Source organism: Equus asinus, chromosome 8 (genome assembly GCF_041296235.1).
Source record: "Equus asinus isolate D_3611 breed Donkey chromosome 8, EquAss-T2T_v2, whole genome shotgun sequence".
NCBI lineage: Eukaryota > Metazoa > Chordata > Mammalia > Perissodactyla > Equidae > Equus > Equus asinus.
Window position 1 is genome coordinate 12,957,131 of NC_091797.1, and position 14,107 is coordinate 12,971,237.

Below are 14,107 nucleotides of genomic sequence, written 5' to 3' on the forward strand. Positions count from 1 at the left end.
AAAAGGACAGCCGGCCAGTATGGCCACCCCCATAAGGGCTTCGGAGGTTTGTCAGCAAAAGAGACCCACTGGGGATGTGGTAGGTAAGGAGACAGGGTTGGGGAGGTGGCAGGGACAGACGTGAGCGTGCTAATGAGTTCCACAGATCTCAGAGGTGAAACCACGGAGTGCCAAGGACAGACTTTAACTGTGAATGAAATATCTGTGCCTTCGAGGTGGTGGTTCATGTCTGGCTAATACACACCCAGGCACCATAAATCAGGCAGAAATAGACTTTACACAACCTAAAATCTATAAAACTAATTTAAGAGCTGTAAGAGCAATAATTACCCATAAGCAAGACCACCTCCAGCCTTTGAAAAGCTTGTTTACCTACCGCTTTTAGAGAGTGCTATCACACTATTTTGAGCTTCTGAGAAGTTTCCATCTAGAATCAGTAGAAATACCTGACACATCTAAAACCCATAATTTCCCATACCAAACTGAATTCCCCCACATTACAGGAAAACCCACAAACTCTGCAGAAGGGAGTGAAAAGCCAGAGCAAAGGCAATCTTCCAGTTCTACAAAAGAAAACAAACAAAAACACCACAAAGAGCACTGAAACATTTCTAGTTTAATAGCTTTTCACTCAATGTTTAATAACTTCATTCTGAAGCCTTTGAAAAGCATTAAATTACATATTTTATATTTCTCGCGGTAGCAACACCTAAAACTTATTCCAACCTAAGGCAGTAAATAAGCTTATGACTTTTAAGTCAAATTTAAGGAAGCTGAAAGCCAGACAAAACCATGTTTGAAAATGCCTGTAAAATAATAAATGCCTGAGGGAACTGGATGGCTTTTCTGATTCTAAGCTAAATAAAGCCTGGGGAGCTTTGCAAAGATCCCGGTGAGGTTAATCTCCCTGATTACAGAGAGCAAACCATCCAATCAATTCCACACGAAGCAGGGAAAGTAAATCCAAGAAGAATAACAACACTCGAAATGCTGAGAAAAACACACCGTTCTGCTTCTGAAGACACTCTGTCAGCGCTGAAGAATGGCTCAGGTCATTCTAACAAGCCAGAACATTTGACCAGTGTTTCTGGGACAAGCTCTTGGCTTTGTGTTCACTGAAAGGCCAGGCAAGCTATCTGAGCTCCGATGCTCAGGCCTGTAGGTCCTCTCCCACTCGCTCCCAGCTGGCTCCCTACTTCCTGCGCACCTGTAGATTACCGCACAGAGACTTCCTCCACGCCCCTGGACTGGGGAGCCCTTCCTCCTGAAGGGTTTACTCAGGCCAGGTTCTCGAGGCCGGCTCGCACGTTAAGAGTTCGAGTCCCCGACCCTCCGGTTAAAGCACAATCAGCATGTGTCCCTGCAGCACAATGATGAATTTACGTAAACAGTTGGCAAGAGGCAGCGCATCACTGCAGGGACAGAAGTCGGCAGGCTGAACGCGGCCGCCCCGGGAGAGGGGGCTGCAAGGCTGGCCGCCCCCCGAAGAGCCTCTGCCGACGTTCCCCGCGGCTCCCTCCACGCAACAGGTCCACGCAGGCAGGGGGCGGGGGGGGGGGGGCGGACACCTGGGCACCTGCCCACGGCTCCCGGGGCACAGTTCACCTCCTGGCCCCTCTCCACCTCGCGGCCGGTCCGGGAGCCAAGGCAGGCCGGCCGAGCTCCAGCTCTTCCGAGCAAGGCTCACCCGCGATAAGGCCCGGAGCAAATTCCTCGGAAGATGCCCATGCAGTGAGGTTGCCCACCTGCGAGCTGCCCACCTCCTCCCGGACCTGCCCTGGCCAAAGCGGAGAGGGCCCCGGCGAGGGGTCGGCCCCAGGAGCGGGATGCCGCGCTGGGTCCTTCCAGCTGGGAACAGCGCAGCCACCCGGCTCCCCAGCTGCCCCGGCACTTAAGTGTTGGTACCTACACGGGTATCTAAACTACTTATCAGCCCAGAACGTTTCCCCAGTCGCACGAGCTCTAGTGACCACTTAGATAAAACTAAGTCGCTTTGTACAAAAGGAAAAGGAACTTTCACTGCGGGGGTGGGGTCTGGGGGAGTGAAGGGGAGAAAGAAGCAGGTGAATACAAGTAGAGGTGGTTCCCGCGGGACCCACGCGCCAAAGTCTGGAGGTGGAAGAGAGGACGAGGGGGGAGTTGGAGGTTGGAGGAGAGGCGAGGAGAGGAGGGTGCGAGGGCCGGCCGGCGCGCAGGTGAGGCCGGACGCTCACCTCGGGCAGCTCGCGGAGCTGGTTGGCGTCCAGCAGCAGCTCCTCCAGGCTGCGGGCGTAGCGGTAGATCTCCTCGGGGACGTAGACCAGCGAGCAGTGGCGCTTGTCGATACTCTCCACATGACGGTTGCACCGCCACAGGGGGATGCAGTGGAACATCGCCGCCCCCGCCGCCCGGTCCGAGCCGCGGAGACCCGGGCTCCGAGCCCGCTCCGCCCCGCGGCTCCGCTCCGCCCGCTGCCCGCTCCGCGCTCGTGGGCTCCGGTGCTCGCTCGCTCCTCGCGCCGGCCTTCGCGCTCCGAAACGCTCCCCCGGAACCTCGGGCGGGAACCCCGCCGCGTCCCAGCGCGCCCGCCCGCCGGCCCGATTGCCCTCCAGCCGCGCCGCCGCCGCCGCTACTGCCGCGCGGAGCTTCCTACTCGCGGCCGCCGCGCGACTGAGCATGCGCGCCAGTGGGCGCGCGCCGAGGGCGTTTCCAGGCCCGGGGGATGCTCCGCTCCGGGTTTTCCCGGAGACCTGGATCCGCAGAGGGGCCGGGAACCTGGGGCCGGGCGCTCCTGTACGCCAACTCAGCCTGGGACAGAGGGGGCGTCGGGCCCTCGGAGGAAGCCCGCCTCGGAAGGAGTCTGGGCCAAAAAGGAGGCGGGGGAGAGGCGGACTGAGCGGGGCAAAACAACTTTGATTTTTAGTTGTACTTAACTCGCTCTCCTCCCTTCGCTCCCCTTCCCCAAAACGACTTTCTCTTCCGGGGTCAGGCAGGACCGCCCCGAAGCGTACCTCGCGCGCCGTGGGCGCCTCGAGCCAGGGCGTTCGGCGGGGTTTGGAGGTGTCTGCACCGCCCTGGCCGCTGCTTCCTCGGCCACTTGCGCGCTCGCTGCACAGCAGCCCGAGCCGTGGGCGCGCCGCCCCCAGCACCTGCGGCGCCCAGTCCGGCCGTGACCCCCCGGCCCGCGGGCACCGCCTGCAGGCTGTGTGACCTGGAGCACATCTTCAGGAATCATTCATTGTGTGTGTGCGTGGTAATAGGAAATCCCTCTCCCCATGCCACCAAAAGCCTAGGAGTCAGAGAGTCTGCGAGATTCTCCTAGATGTGGATGCACCCTCTCAGGAGCCCAAACGCAGAAACGAGCTGGCAAAGGTGAGTTTGTGAGCCTGTTTCAGCCTGGCCAGATGTTGGCCCTGGGCGACTAGTCTGGGCTGGGGAGGCGGGAGGAGCGGGAGAGGTGGGGCAGGTCGCGCGGGGATTGCCAGGTGAGCATCCTTCATCTGGCTCGCGTTTCTGCAGCAACACCCAGTCTCTTACAAAGGGTAGGTTGCAGCCTAAGAAGGAGTAGCTGGAGAGGACCCAGGAGGCTTGCTATTGGGTGATAACGACCATTCCTTCGACCCTGATTCATATCCACGGACTAGGGCCGGAACGGAACTGCCCCTCTTCTCCTGGAACTGTTTGTATCAGACTTCCTATTTCGGAATAACCAAACTGGCTCCTTCACGGAGGTTTGCCGACCAAGTCAAAGCCAGTCACATTGCGGGAGTGTTTTTTCGAGGTCTATTCTGACGCCCCATCCGGCCGCCGCCTAGTCCTCACACCTTTTCCTTCAAGTGTACTCAAACATCAGATTCCACCTGTGGCCACTGCCACGACAACACTCGGGCTTTCTCATTCCCTCTCCTGCCCCCGAGCTGCCAAAGCTAAAATCTGGAGCCACGGAACCCACATTTCTGCAGAAGGCTGAAATCTGAGCATGCTCAGTGGCCAAGGCAAATTTTGATCTTTAACTAGTTTATGCAAGGCGTATGTGGCTCCGCAGACTTTCCTCTGAGTTTCAACTGTGCACAAGACAGTTTCCCGGATGAGTGGGGAGTGGGGTGCTTCATCATTTCAACTCCACTGGAGGGGCTCCTTTCTTCCCGGTGAGGGTGGGTCTCAGTACCACACTGCCCTGTCCGTTTGGTTTCTACCCCAGCATTGTCACCTTAACTCTCTAATTCCCGTCAATCTGTAAACTCCGTCGCTCTGCCCCCTCCGCCCTCTCTTTTATTTGGCCTGCCTGGCTTGATTTCTACATTCTCACGGAAGGCTACCTGAACTTTGAACCTTAGCCGCTCTTCCTTCATTCTTGCATTCCAGAAACCCATTTTGTGCCACTTTTAATGGAAAACTGGTTCCTGACTGAGAGATTGAGTCTAGAATGGTAAGCAAGTCACTCTCTTTGCAAGCTTTCCAACTGCTTTTTAAAAAAATGAAAATAGAGGCCTGGCTCCCTCATCTTAATCTTCGATTGACTTTATCACACTAGATTATTATTTTGTGTGTGTGTGTGTATGAGGAAGAGTCTCCCTGAGCTAACATCTGCGCCAGTCTTCCTCCACGCTAGATTATTTTAGTGAAACACTAAATGTGTTTTAAAGATGTGGCTGGTCTTTTTAAGAATTCAAGCCTCAGTAAGCATTCCCTGTGTGCCTCTCCATGGCACTTACGCTTGCCCGTGTTATCACCAATCCCAAGGAGATTGTGACCTCTTGGGCATCAGGTACTGTCTCGCTTGCTCTGTAGATCCTTGTAACTACCACAGCGCCATATGCGCACTAAATGGTCATCAAACTTGTGCTGACTCTGTAGAAAGTCAGTGGCAGAATTCTTGACCTTCCTTGTTTCCGAGGATCCGCCAAGAATTTAAAACATTAATCTGGTAAGAGAGAAAAAATGAAAACACCACCTTATCAATTGGAGAATGGGGAACCAATTCTTCATCCTGAAGAGTTTTAGGGTTTCCCTGTTGATATAATTTCTAGTTCCTTACCCCATGTACAAGTGAGTTTGACTCAATATCAACAAAATTTAAAAGACCATCTAAATCAATTTCTTTGGGGGATAGTACAGTTCATTCGTTTTCACTGTGAACCATTTTTCATAGCCTTTGGTGCTACAGAGGTCTGGCCTTCAACTCTGGCTCTGCCACCTAATAGCTTTGTAAAATTAGACAGGTTACTTCACTTTTAGAAGCCTCAGTTTTATCATCTCTCAAATGAGGACAATGGTCCATAGGTTGTTGTCAGGATTGAATGAGACAACGTAAACCAAGTGCTCAGTAGAGTGTCAGGTACACATCAGTTCAATCAATAAATATTCACTATGCATTGTATCAGCCAGCCTTCAGAATGGCCCCCAACCATTCCTGTCTCCTGGGTGGTCTGTGTAATCGGCTTCTATCTTTGTCTCTCTTGGACCACTCCAAGAGAGCCCAATCACTTGGTTTACTTTGGGGAAACCAGCTGCTGTGTTGAGCAGCCCAACGGGGAGGTTCACATGGCAAGGAATTGAGGACTGCTGGCAACAGCCAGCTGGAAAATGAGACCTCATGCCGATACCAAGTGAGTGAATAATCTTGGAAGCCAATCCTCCAGCCCCAGTCAAGCCTTCCATGACTGCAGCACTAGACAATAGCTTAATTGCAACCTCATGATAGACCCTGACCCAGGACCACCCGACTAAGTGCTGCTCCTGGATTCATAATCCTCAGAAACTGTGAAACAATGGTTTTTTGTTGTTAAGCTGCTAAGATTTGGAATAATTTATTATACAACGATAACTAATAAATGTACATGCTATGCACCGGGCATTGTGCAAGATACAAAGAACCAGACAGGTAAGTCTTGCTCTTGTGAAGCTTGCACTTTAGGGTTAGGAGAATGATAAATGCCCAATTAATGTTGTTGTTGTTGTTAGTCTAGCTTGAATTTTCTTAGCATAATGTTGTCATTAATTTTTTTAAAGTGTAAGTCCACTTTAAAGTGGTAAGATAGGGGTAGAATGGGGATTCAGAGGTCTGAGCATGTGCCTTTTAAAGTGACACACCACCACATCTCCACTAGAGGGACTAAAGATAAAAAGACAGACAGTCTCAAGTGTTAGTGAAGATATGGAGCAACTGGAAGTGGAAAGTGGGTGGGAGTGTAAAATGTTAAAACCACTTTGGAAAACAATTTGGAAGTTTCTTATAAGCATATACCTACCCTAATAATGCAGCCATTCTACCTCTAGTATTTACACACACACAAAATGAAAACGTATGCTCATACAAAGGCTAATGTACAAATGTTGCAGCAATTTTGTTAATAATAGCCAAAACCTGGAAACAATCCAGATAGTCATCAACAGATGAATGAATAAACCAAGTGTGCTATATCGAAACAATGAAATAACACAATAAAAAGGAAAAAACTACTAATACGTGTAACAATGTGGGTGAATCTCAGAAACATTATAATGAGCAAAAGAAACCAGACACGAAAGAGTACATTCTGTGTGATTCCATTTCTAGGAAATTCCAGGAAATGTAAGCTAATATAAAGTAACACAACCTAGATCAGTGGGAACCTGCAGCCAAGGTTTGGGAGGAGATGCTGGGGGTAAGACTAATGGCAAAAGGCATGAAGGAACTTTTTAGGATAATAGAAATAGAAGTATTCTATATCTTGATTGCAGTGGTGGTTACATGAGTATATACATTCATCAAACTCATCAAACTGTGCAGTTAAAACGGGAAACTTTTATTATATAAAATTTATATATCAATAAAATTAATTTTAAAAGTTAACAAACAGTATACAGGTAAATGTACCCAACAGGCAGTTGTAAATTACTTCTGGACTAGGAGTCATGTTGTATTATTTACTTTTTGAGCACCTGCTATGTGGCAAGCACTGGGTTAATTTGCTGGGGAGACAAAAAGGAACAAGACAGAGTCTTCGGTCTTCCTGGAAGAAAGGCAATTATCAAGGAAATTAGAACAGTCATAGTACTATTTTCTTCTTCATCTAGAAAAGCTGATCTTTTCTGAAAAATAAAGGATCACTTGAGTGACCCTCTGAAGTATTTATATGCAAGTCAAATAGGCAAATTAAATCTTATTATAACTAATGCGGGATACTAGGAAGAAACTTGCACAAGAATCCTAAAGCCCTCTAGGAGAGGAAGAACTCCGATCCCAACCTTTGCTTCTCCAAACCTGAATTTAAGGGTATTTTATAGAGATTATATATCCCTATTGTAAGGAAAGGACACCCAAACTGAGAAACCTGAGAGCCTACACAATCTGGTTCAGAATTCAACAACCTTTGAAATCAGAACCAAAGTCGCCACCCTAAAATCTCTTTGATTTCCCATTACTATTACATGAAAATTCTGTCCCCCATTCCTTGTTTATTTGGAAGGTTTAGCCCATTTACATTTAATATCATACTTGATATCGTTGGATTAAGTCTGCTATTTTATTATTTGTTTTGTGTTTGTACCATCTGACTTTTGGTCCTCTGTTCTTCCTTCCCCACCATCTTTTGAGTAAATAAACTTATTTTATAATCTCATTTTCTCTGTAGGCTTTCTAGCTGTCATGATTGCTCTGGGAATTAGACTACGCATCCTTAAATTTTCATAGTTTACTTGGAGTAAATATAGCAATTCTTGTAAAACATTGGGGCCTTCAGTTGTCTAGGATCATTTGCCACCTCTCCAGTCCTTTACATTATAGTTTTTACATGTATTATATTTACATATGTTATAAATCCCACAACAAAATTTTGTAATTTTTCTCTAAACAGTCATATGCATTTTAAAGGAATAAGAAAAAAAGTCTTTTATATATTTACTCACATATTTACTATTTCCAGTGTTCTTCATTCCTACCTGATATCATTTCTCTTCACCTTTCAGTGAAGGTCTGTTGGCAGTAGATTCTCTTAGTTTTCTTTAATCTGAAGTGTCTTGAGTTCATCTTAACTCTTTAAGGACATTTTCAGTGAATATAGAATTCTAGGTTGACAGTCTTTCAGCACTCTAAAAATTATCCATTTTCTTCTGATTTCCATTGTTTCTTATGAGAAGTCAGCAATATTTCAAATTGATGTTAACTTGTATGGAATGTGTCATTTTTTTCTCTGTCTGCTTTCAAGCTTTTCTGTTTCTCTTTGGTTTTTAGCAACTTGATTATATGTCTTTCTTTATCCCGATTGGGGTTTATTGAGCTTCTTGACTTTATAAACTTAGAACTTTCACCAAATTCAGGATATTTTTGGCCATTGCTTCCTCAATTTTTTTTGCCCGATTTTCTTTTTTCCTTTTGATACTCCAATTTTAAAAATGTAGACTTTTTAGTATTGTCCCAATATCCTTGTGGTTCTGCTTCCCCTGCATTGTTATTTTCTCTCTGTTGTTCATCTAGGGTAATATATATTGATCTAGTTTCAAGTTTACTGGTTCTTCTATTATCTCAAGTTACCATTAAGCCCATATGAAATACAACTTCATTTTGTTTTTTTAATTGAATAATTGACACATATCCTATTAGTTTCAGATGTATATCATAGTGATTTGATGTTTATATACATTACAAAATGATCACCATGATAAGTCTAGTACCATCTGTCACCATACAAAGTTATTAGAATATTATTGACTCTATTCCCTATGCTGCACATTACATCCCCATGACTTATTTGTCTTAGAACTGGAAGTTTGTACCCTTTATTTCCCTTCACTATTTTCCCCACCCCACCCTCACTGCCCTCCCCTCTGGCAACCACCAGTTTGTTCTGTGTATCTATGAGTCTGTGTCTGTTTAGTTTTGTTTGTTCATTTGTTTTGTTTTTTAGATTCCATGTATAAGTGAAATCATGTACTATTTGTCCTTCTCTGTCTGATTTATTTCACTTAGCGTGATAGCCTCTAGGTCCATCCATATTGTCACAAATGGCAAGATTACATTCTTTCTTATGGCTGAGTAATATTCCATTGTATGTATATACCACATCTTCTTTATCTGTGTTTCTATCAATAGACACTTAGGTTGCTCTCATATCTTGGCTATGGTGAAAATGCTGCAATGAACATAGGGGTGAATATATCTCTGCAAAGTAACGGTTTTGTTTTCTTCAGATAAATACCAGAGTGGAATTGCTGGAACAAATGATAGTTCTTTTTAATGTCTTGAGGAACCTCCATACTGTTTTTCGTAGTGGCTGAACCAATCTACATTCCCACCAACAGTGTTCAAGAGTTTCCTTTTCTTCACGTCCTCAATAACACATATGTTTTATCTTTTTGATAAAAGCCATTCTAACAGGTGTGAGGTGGTATATGATTGTGGTTTTGATTTGCATTCCCCTCATACTTAGTGATGTTTAGCATCTTTCCATGTGCTTCTTGGCCATCTATATGTCTTCTTTGAAAAAATGTCTATCAAGATCTTCTGCCCATTTTGTAATCAGATTGTTTGTTATTTTGTTAAGTTGTATGAGTTATTTCTATATTTTGGACATTAACCCCTTATCCAATAAATTTTTTGAAAATTTTTCTCCTATTCTGTAGGTTCCCTTTTCATTTCTCTGCTTTTTATTAATTATAATCATTTATTTATTCAGCTTCTCAGATTGTAATAGTATGTGAACAATCCAAAATTTCACATTATGGAGATTTTAATCTACTCCTCCATTCAGAGAAGTTACAAATGAGCAGTTTGAGTTTACTCTGCTCTTCTGTTTTTCTCAATCTCCTAATAAATGTGCTAATGATGAGTCAAACATTGAACAGCATCTTGCCTTGGTGGAAATAGGCCAAACACTATCTGTTGTGTAGAGTGGTGTTAGAACTCATAATTTTGTGTTGAATTTTTGCATCTGCCACTACTAGCGATGAGATCTTTGATGAATCATATTAACTCCAATATTTATTTTCTTTATTTTTACAAAAGAGATGGAAAATTGCCTGCCCCAAAAAGCTATTGAGAAAATTGTGGATTAATGGAGTGGAAAGAGCTTTCTGTACTGCAGAAAGCTACACATTAGGCATTAGTCACTGTCAATATTCTTTTCTCAATTACCAGCCAAAAGAAAGCCTGCCACGTGAGTACGCTGTTTGGATAAACTATATATAAATTACTGGATTGGTAGAAATGAGACTGCAAAGTATTTCAACATGAAAGAGGTTACGCCAGAGGAGCCCAATCGAAACGAGCACCTGCCACAGAATCCATCTTTTTCCAGGCCTCTGCTGCAGCTGGACAGTCTCCTTCTCCAACAGAATAGAAACATGGTGGGTGAAGCCTAGAGGAGGCTCACAAGCTGACTTGCCTCAGGTTGTGCAATGCTTTGCATTTGTATAATACCTTTTAGTTTAAAACAGCCATAATATGCATCATCCTAATTGATCAAAATGTATTTTTTATTCATTGAAATAAACACGGGTGTTTTATTTTCCACCTTGATCCACAAAGGATATAAGAAGATCATACAGATCAGCCTGATATCACTCTTATTTTATACTTATGGTTCCTACAATATAAATTAAATCAGTATAGACACTACGTCTTCACTGAAGGCGAAGCCCTGCTTGATAAAAATAAGAGAAAAAGGTATCAGTAAACAGAACTGCGCTCCTTCTAATGAGCAATGCCGTTCGGACAATTCAGTTACCGCTATTAATAAAAGTATGTTGATCAGTTAACTAAAATAACCCTAGAAGATGTCCTGTCTCCCCAGTCAAGTTTGTACCATCCCTGAAATTGGTGCAAACTTGATTGGAGAAGTAACACCTTTTAAGCCCTGTCAAAATAGAATGTTGTGAAGTTATTGATAAGGATTTTTTCTAAACTTCAGCTTTATTGAGGTATAATGAACATAGAAAATTATAGGGTATTTGAAGTGTAAATTGTAGTGATTTGATATACACTGTGAAAGGATTCAATCATCTGGTTAATTAACACCTCCGCCACCCTGTGGTATCAACTATTTAATGCCCTCAAGGTCTGTCATGTTGCAAATGGCGGGCTTCCCTTCTTTCTTGTAGCTGAATAATATTCCATTGCATATTTATGCCCCATCTTCTTTATCCATTCATCCATTGACGGACACTTAGGTTGTTTCCATATTTTGGTTATTGTGAGTAATGCTGCAATGAGCATGGGAGTGCAGATATCTCTTCAAGATCCTGTTTTCATTTCCTTTGGATGTATACCTAGAAGTGAGATTGATGGATCTTATGGTAATTCTGTTTTTAATTTCTTAAGGGACCTCCATACTGTTTCCCATAGAGGCTGTACCAATTTACATTTCCATCAACAGTGCACAAGGGTTCCTTTTTATCCACATCCTCGCCACTTAGATCTCTTGTCTTTTTTATCATAGCCATTCTAACAGGTGTGAGGTGATATCTCATTGTGGTTTTGATTTGCATTTGCCTGATGATTAGTGATGTTAAGTACCATTTTGTAGACCTGTTGGCCATTCGGATGTCTCCTTTAGAAAAATGTCTATTCAGTTCCTCTGCCCAGTTTTTAATGAGATTGCTTGCTTTTTTGCTATTGAGATGTATGCGTTCTTTATATATTTTGGATATTAATGCCTCATCAGATATGTGATTTGCAGATATTTTCTTTCATTGTGTAGGTTACCTTTTCATTTTGTTGATTGGTTCCTTTACCATGCAGAAGCTTTTTACTTTGATGTAGTCCCACTTATTTATTTTTGCTTTTGTTACCTTTGCTTTTGGTGTCAAGTCCAAAAAGTCATTGCCAAGACCAATGTCAAGGAGCTTACGCTCTATGTTTTCTTCTAGGAGTTTTATGGTTTCAGGTCTTAAATTTGTCTTTAATTCATTTTGAGTTGATTTTTGTGTATGGTGTAAGATAGGGGTCCAGTTTCATTCTTTTGCATGTGACTATCCAGTTTTCCCAACATCATTTATTGAAGAGACTGTCCTTTCCCCACTGTATATTCCAGGCTCTTTTGTCATAAATTAATTGACCATATATGCATGGGTTTATTTCTGGGCTCTCTATTCAGTTCCATTGATCTACATGTCTGTTTTTATGCCAATACCTTACTGTTTTGACTACTATAGCTTTGTAATATAGTTTGAGATCAGGAAGTGTGATGCCTCCGACCTTGTTCTTCTTTCCAAGATTGCTTTCGCTATTTGGGATCTTTTGTGGTTCCATACAAATTTTGGGATTGTTTCTCTATTTCTGTGAAAAATGCCATTGGTATTTTGATAGGGATTGCATTGGATCTGTAGATCGTTTGGGTTATTATAGACATTTTAACAATATTAATTCTTCCAACCTATGAGCATGGAATATCTTTCCATTTATTTGAGTCTTCTTCAATTTCTTTCATCAATGTCTTGTAGTTTTCAGTGTACAAATGTTTCGCCACCTGGGTTAAATTTATTCGTTGGTATTTTATTCTTTTTGATGCAATTGAAGTGGGATTATTTTCTTAATTTCTCTTTCTGATAGTTCATTATTACTGTATAAAAACAAAACTAATTTTAATCTATTGATTTTATATTCTGCAACTTTACTGAATTTGTTATTAGTTCTAACAGTTTTTTGGTGGAGTCTTTAGGGTTGTCTGTATATAATAACATGTCATCTTCAAACAGAGACAGTTTTACATTTTCCTTTCCAGTTTGATTGCTTTTTGGTTTTTTTCTCCCCTAATTGATCTAGCTAGGACTTTTAGTACTATATTAAACAAAAGTGGTGAGAGTGGGCATCTTGGTTTTATTCCAGATCTTAGAGGAAAAGCTTTCAGTTCTCCACTGTTGAGTATGATGTTAACTGTGGGCTTGTCATATATGGACTCTATTATGTTGAGGTATGTTCCCCCTGTACCCAGTTTGTTGAGAGCTTTTATCATGAATGGATGTTGAATTTTGTCAAATGCTTTTTCTGTATCTATTGAAAATCATATGATTTTTTTATCCTTCATTTTGTTAATGTGGCATATCATATTGATTGATTTACAGATGTTGAACCATCTTTGCATCCCTGGAGTAAATCTCATTTAATCTTAGTGTATAATCCTTTTAATGTATTGTCGAATTCTGTTTGCTAATATTTTGTGGAGGTTTTTTGCATCTTTGTTCATCAGGCATACTGGCCTGTAATTTTCTTTTGTTATAGTCTCCTTGTCTGGTTTTGGTATCCAGGTAATGCTGGCCTTGTAAAAAGAGTTTGGAAGTATTCCCTGCTCTTCAGTTTTAGGAAGAGTTTGAGAAGGATTGGTATTAATTCTTCTTTAAATGGTAGAATTCACCAATGAAGCCATGTAGTCCTGGACTTTTCTTTGTTAAGAAGTTTTTTATTACTGATTCAATCTCCTTACTAGTATTTGGTCTGTCCAGACTTTCTATTTCTTCATCATTCAGTCTTGGTGGGTCGTATGTGTCTGGGAATTTATCCATTTCTTCTCAGTTGTCCAATTTGTTGATGTATAATTATTCATAGTAGTCTCATAAAATCCTTTTTATTTCTGTGATATCAATTGTAATGTCTCCTCTTTCATTTATAATTTTATTTATTTGAATCCTCTCTCTCCTTTTTGTGGTAAGTCTAGCTAAAGGTTTACCTATTTTGTTTATCTTTTCAAAATGCCAGCTCTTAGTTTCATTGATCCTTTCTGCTGTGTTTTTAGTCTCTATTTCGTTTATATCCACTCTGATCTTTGTTATTTCCTTCCTTCTACTAACTTTGGGCTTTGTTTGTTTTTCTTGTTCCTTGAGTTGTGAAGTTAGATTGTTTATTTAAGATCTTTATTATTCCTTAATGTAGGCACTTATTATTCTGAACATCCTTCATAGAATTGTTTTTGGTGCATCTCGTATGTTTTAGTATGTAATATTTCCATTTTCATTGGTCTCAAGTAACTTTTTAATTGTCTTTTATTTCTTCTTTGACCCATAACCCATGCTGATGTTCAGTAGCATGTTATTTAATCTCCACGTATTTATGGATTTTCTAGGGTTTTTTTGTAATTGATTTCTACTTTCCTACCATTGCAGTCAGAAAAGATGCTGCTATAATTTGTCTTCTTAAATTTATTAAGACTTGTTT

The 14,107-nt window shown here is 42.3% G+C and overlaps 1 protein-coding gene and 1 long non-coding RNA gene across 4 annotated transcripts in view; one reads left to right on the forward strand and one right to left on the reverse strand.

The window, feature by feature from the left end:
- LRRC1 (leucine rich repeat containing 1) overlaps positions 1-2,717 on the reverse strand; it is a 126,854-nt gene extending 124,137 nt beyond the window's left edge. The window contains exon 1 of the mRNA XM_014863854.3: positions 2,214-2,717. Coding sequence (XP_014719340.2) covers positions 2,214-2,657 — 444 coding nt within the window. The 5' untranslated portion in view covers positions 2,658-2,717. The remainder of the gene's footprint in view (positions 1-2,213) is intronic.
- A 479-nt stretch (positions 2,718-3,196) lies between these two features.
- The window catches only part of LOC139045818 (uncharacterized), a 110,306-nt gene continuing 99,395 nt past the window's right edge, over positions 3,197-14,107 (forward strand). For all 3 annotated transcript variants that reach the window (XR_011504932.1, XR_011504931.1, XR_011504930.1), the window contains exons 1-2: positions 3,197-3,351; positions 4,345-4,408. This is a non-coding gene — a long non-coding RNA (uncharacterized lncRNA). The remainder of the gene's footprint in view (positions 3,352-4,344; positions 4,409-14,107) is intronic.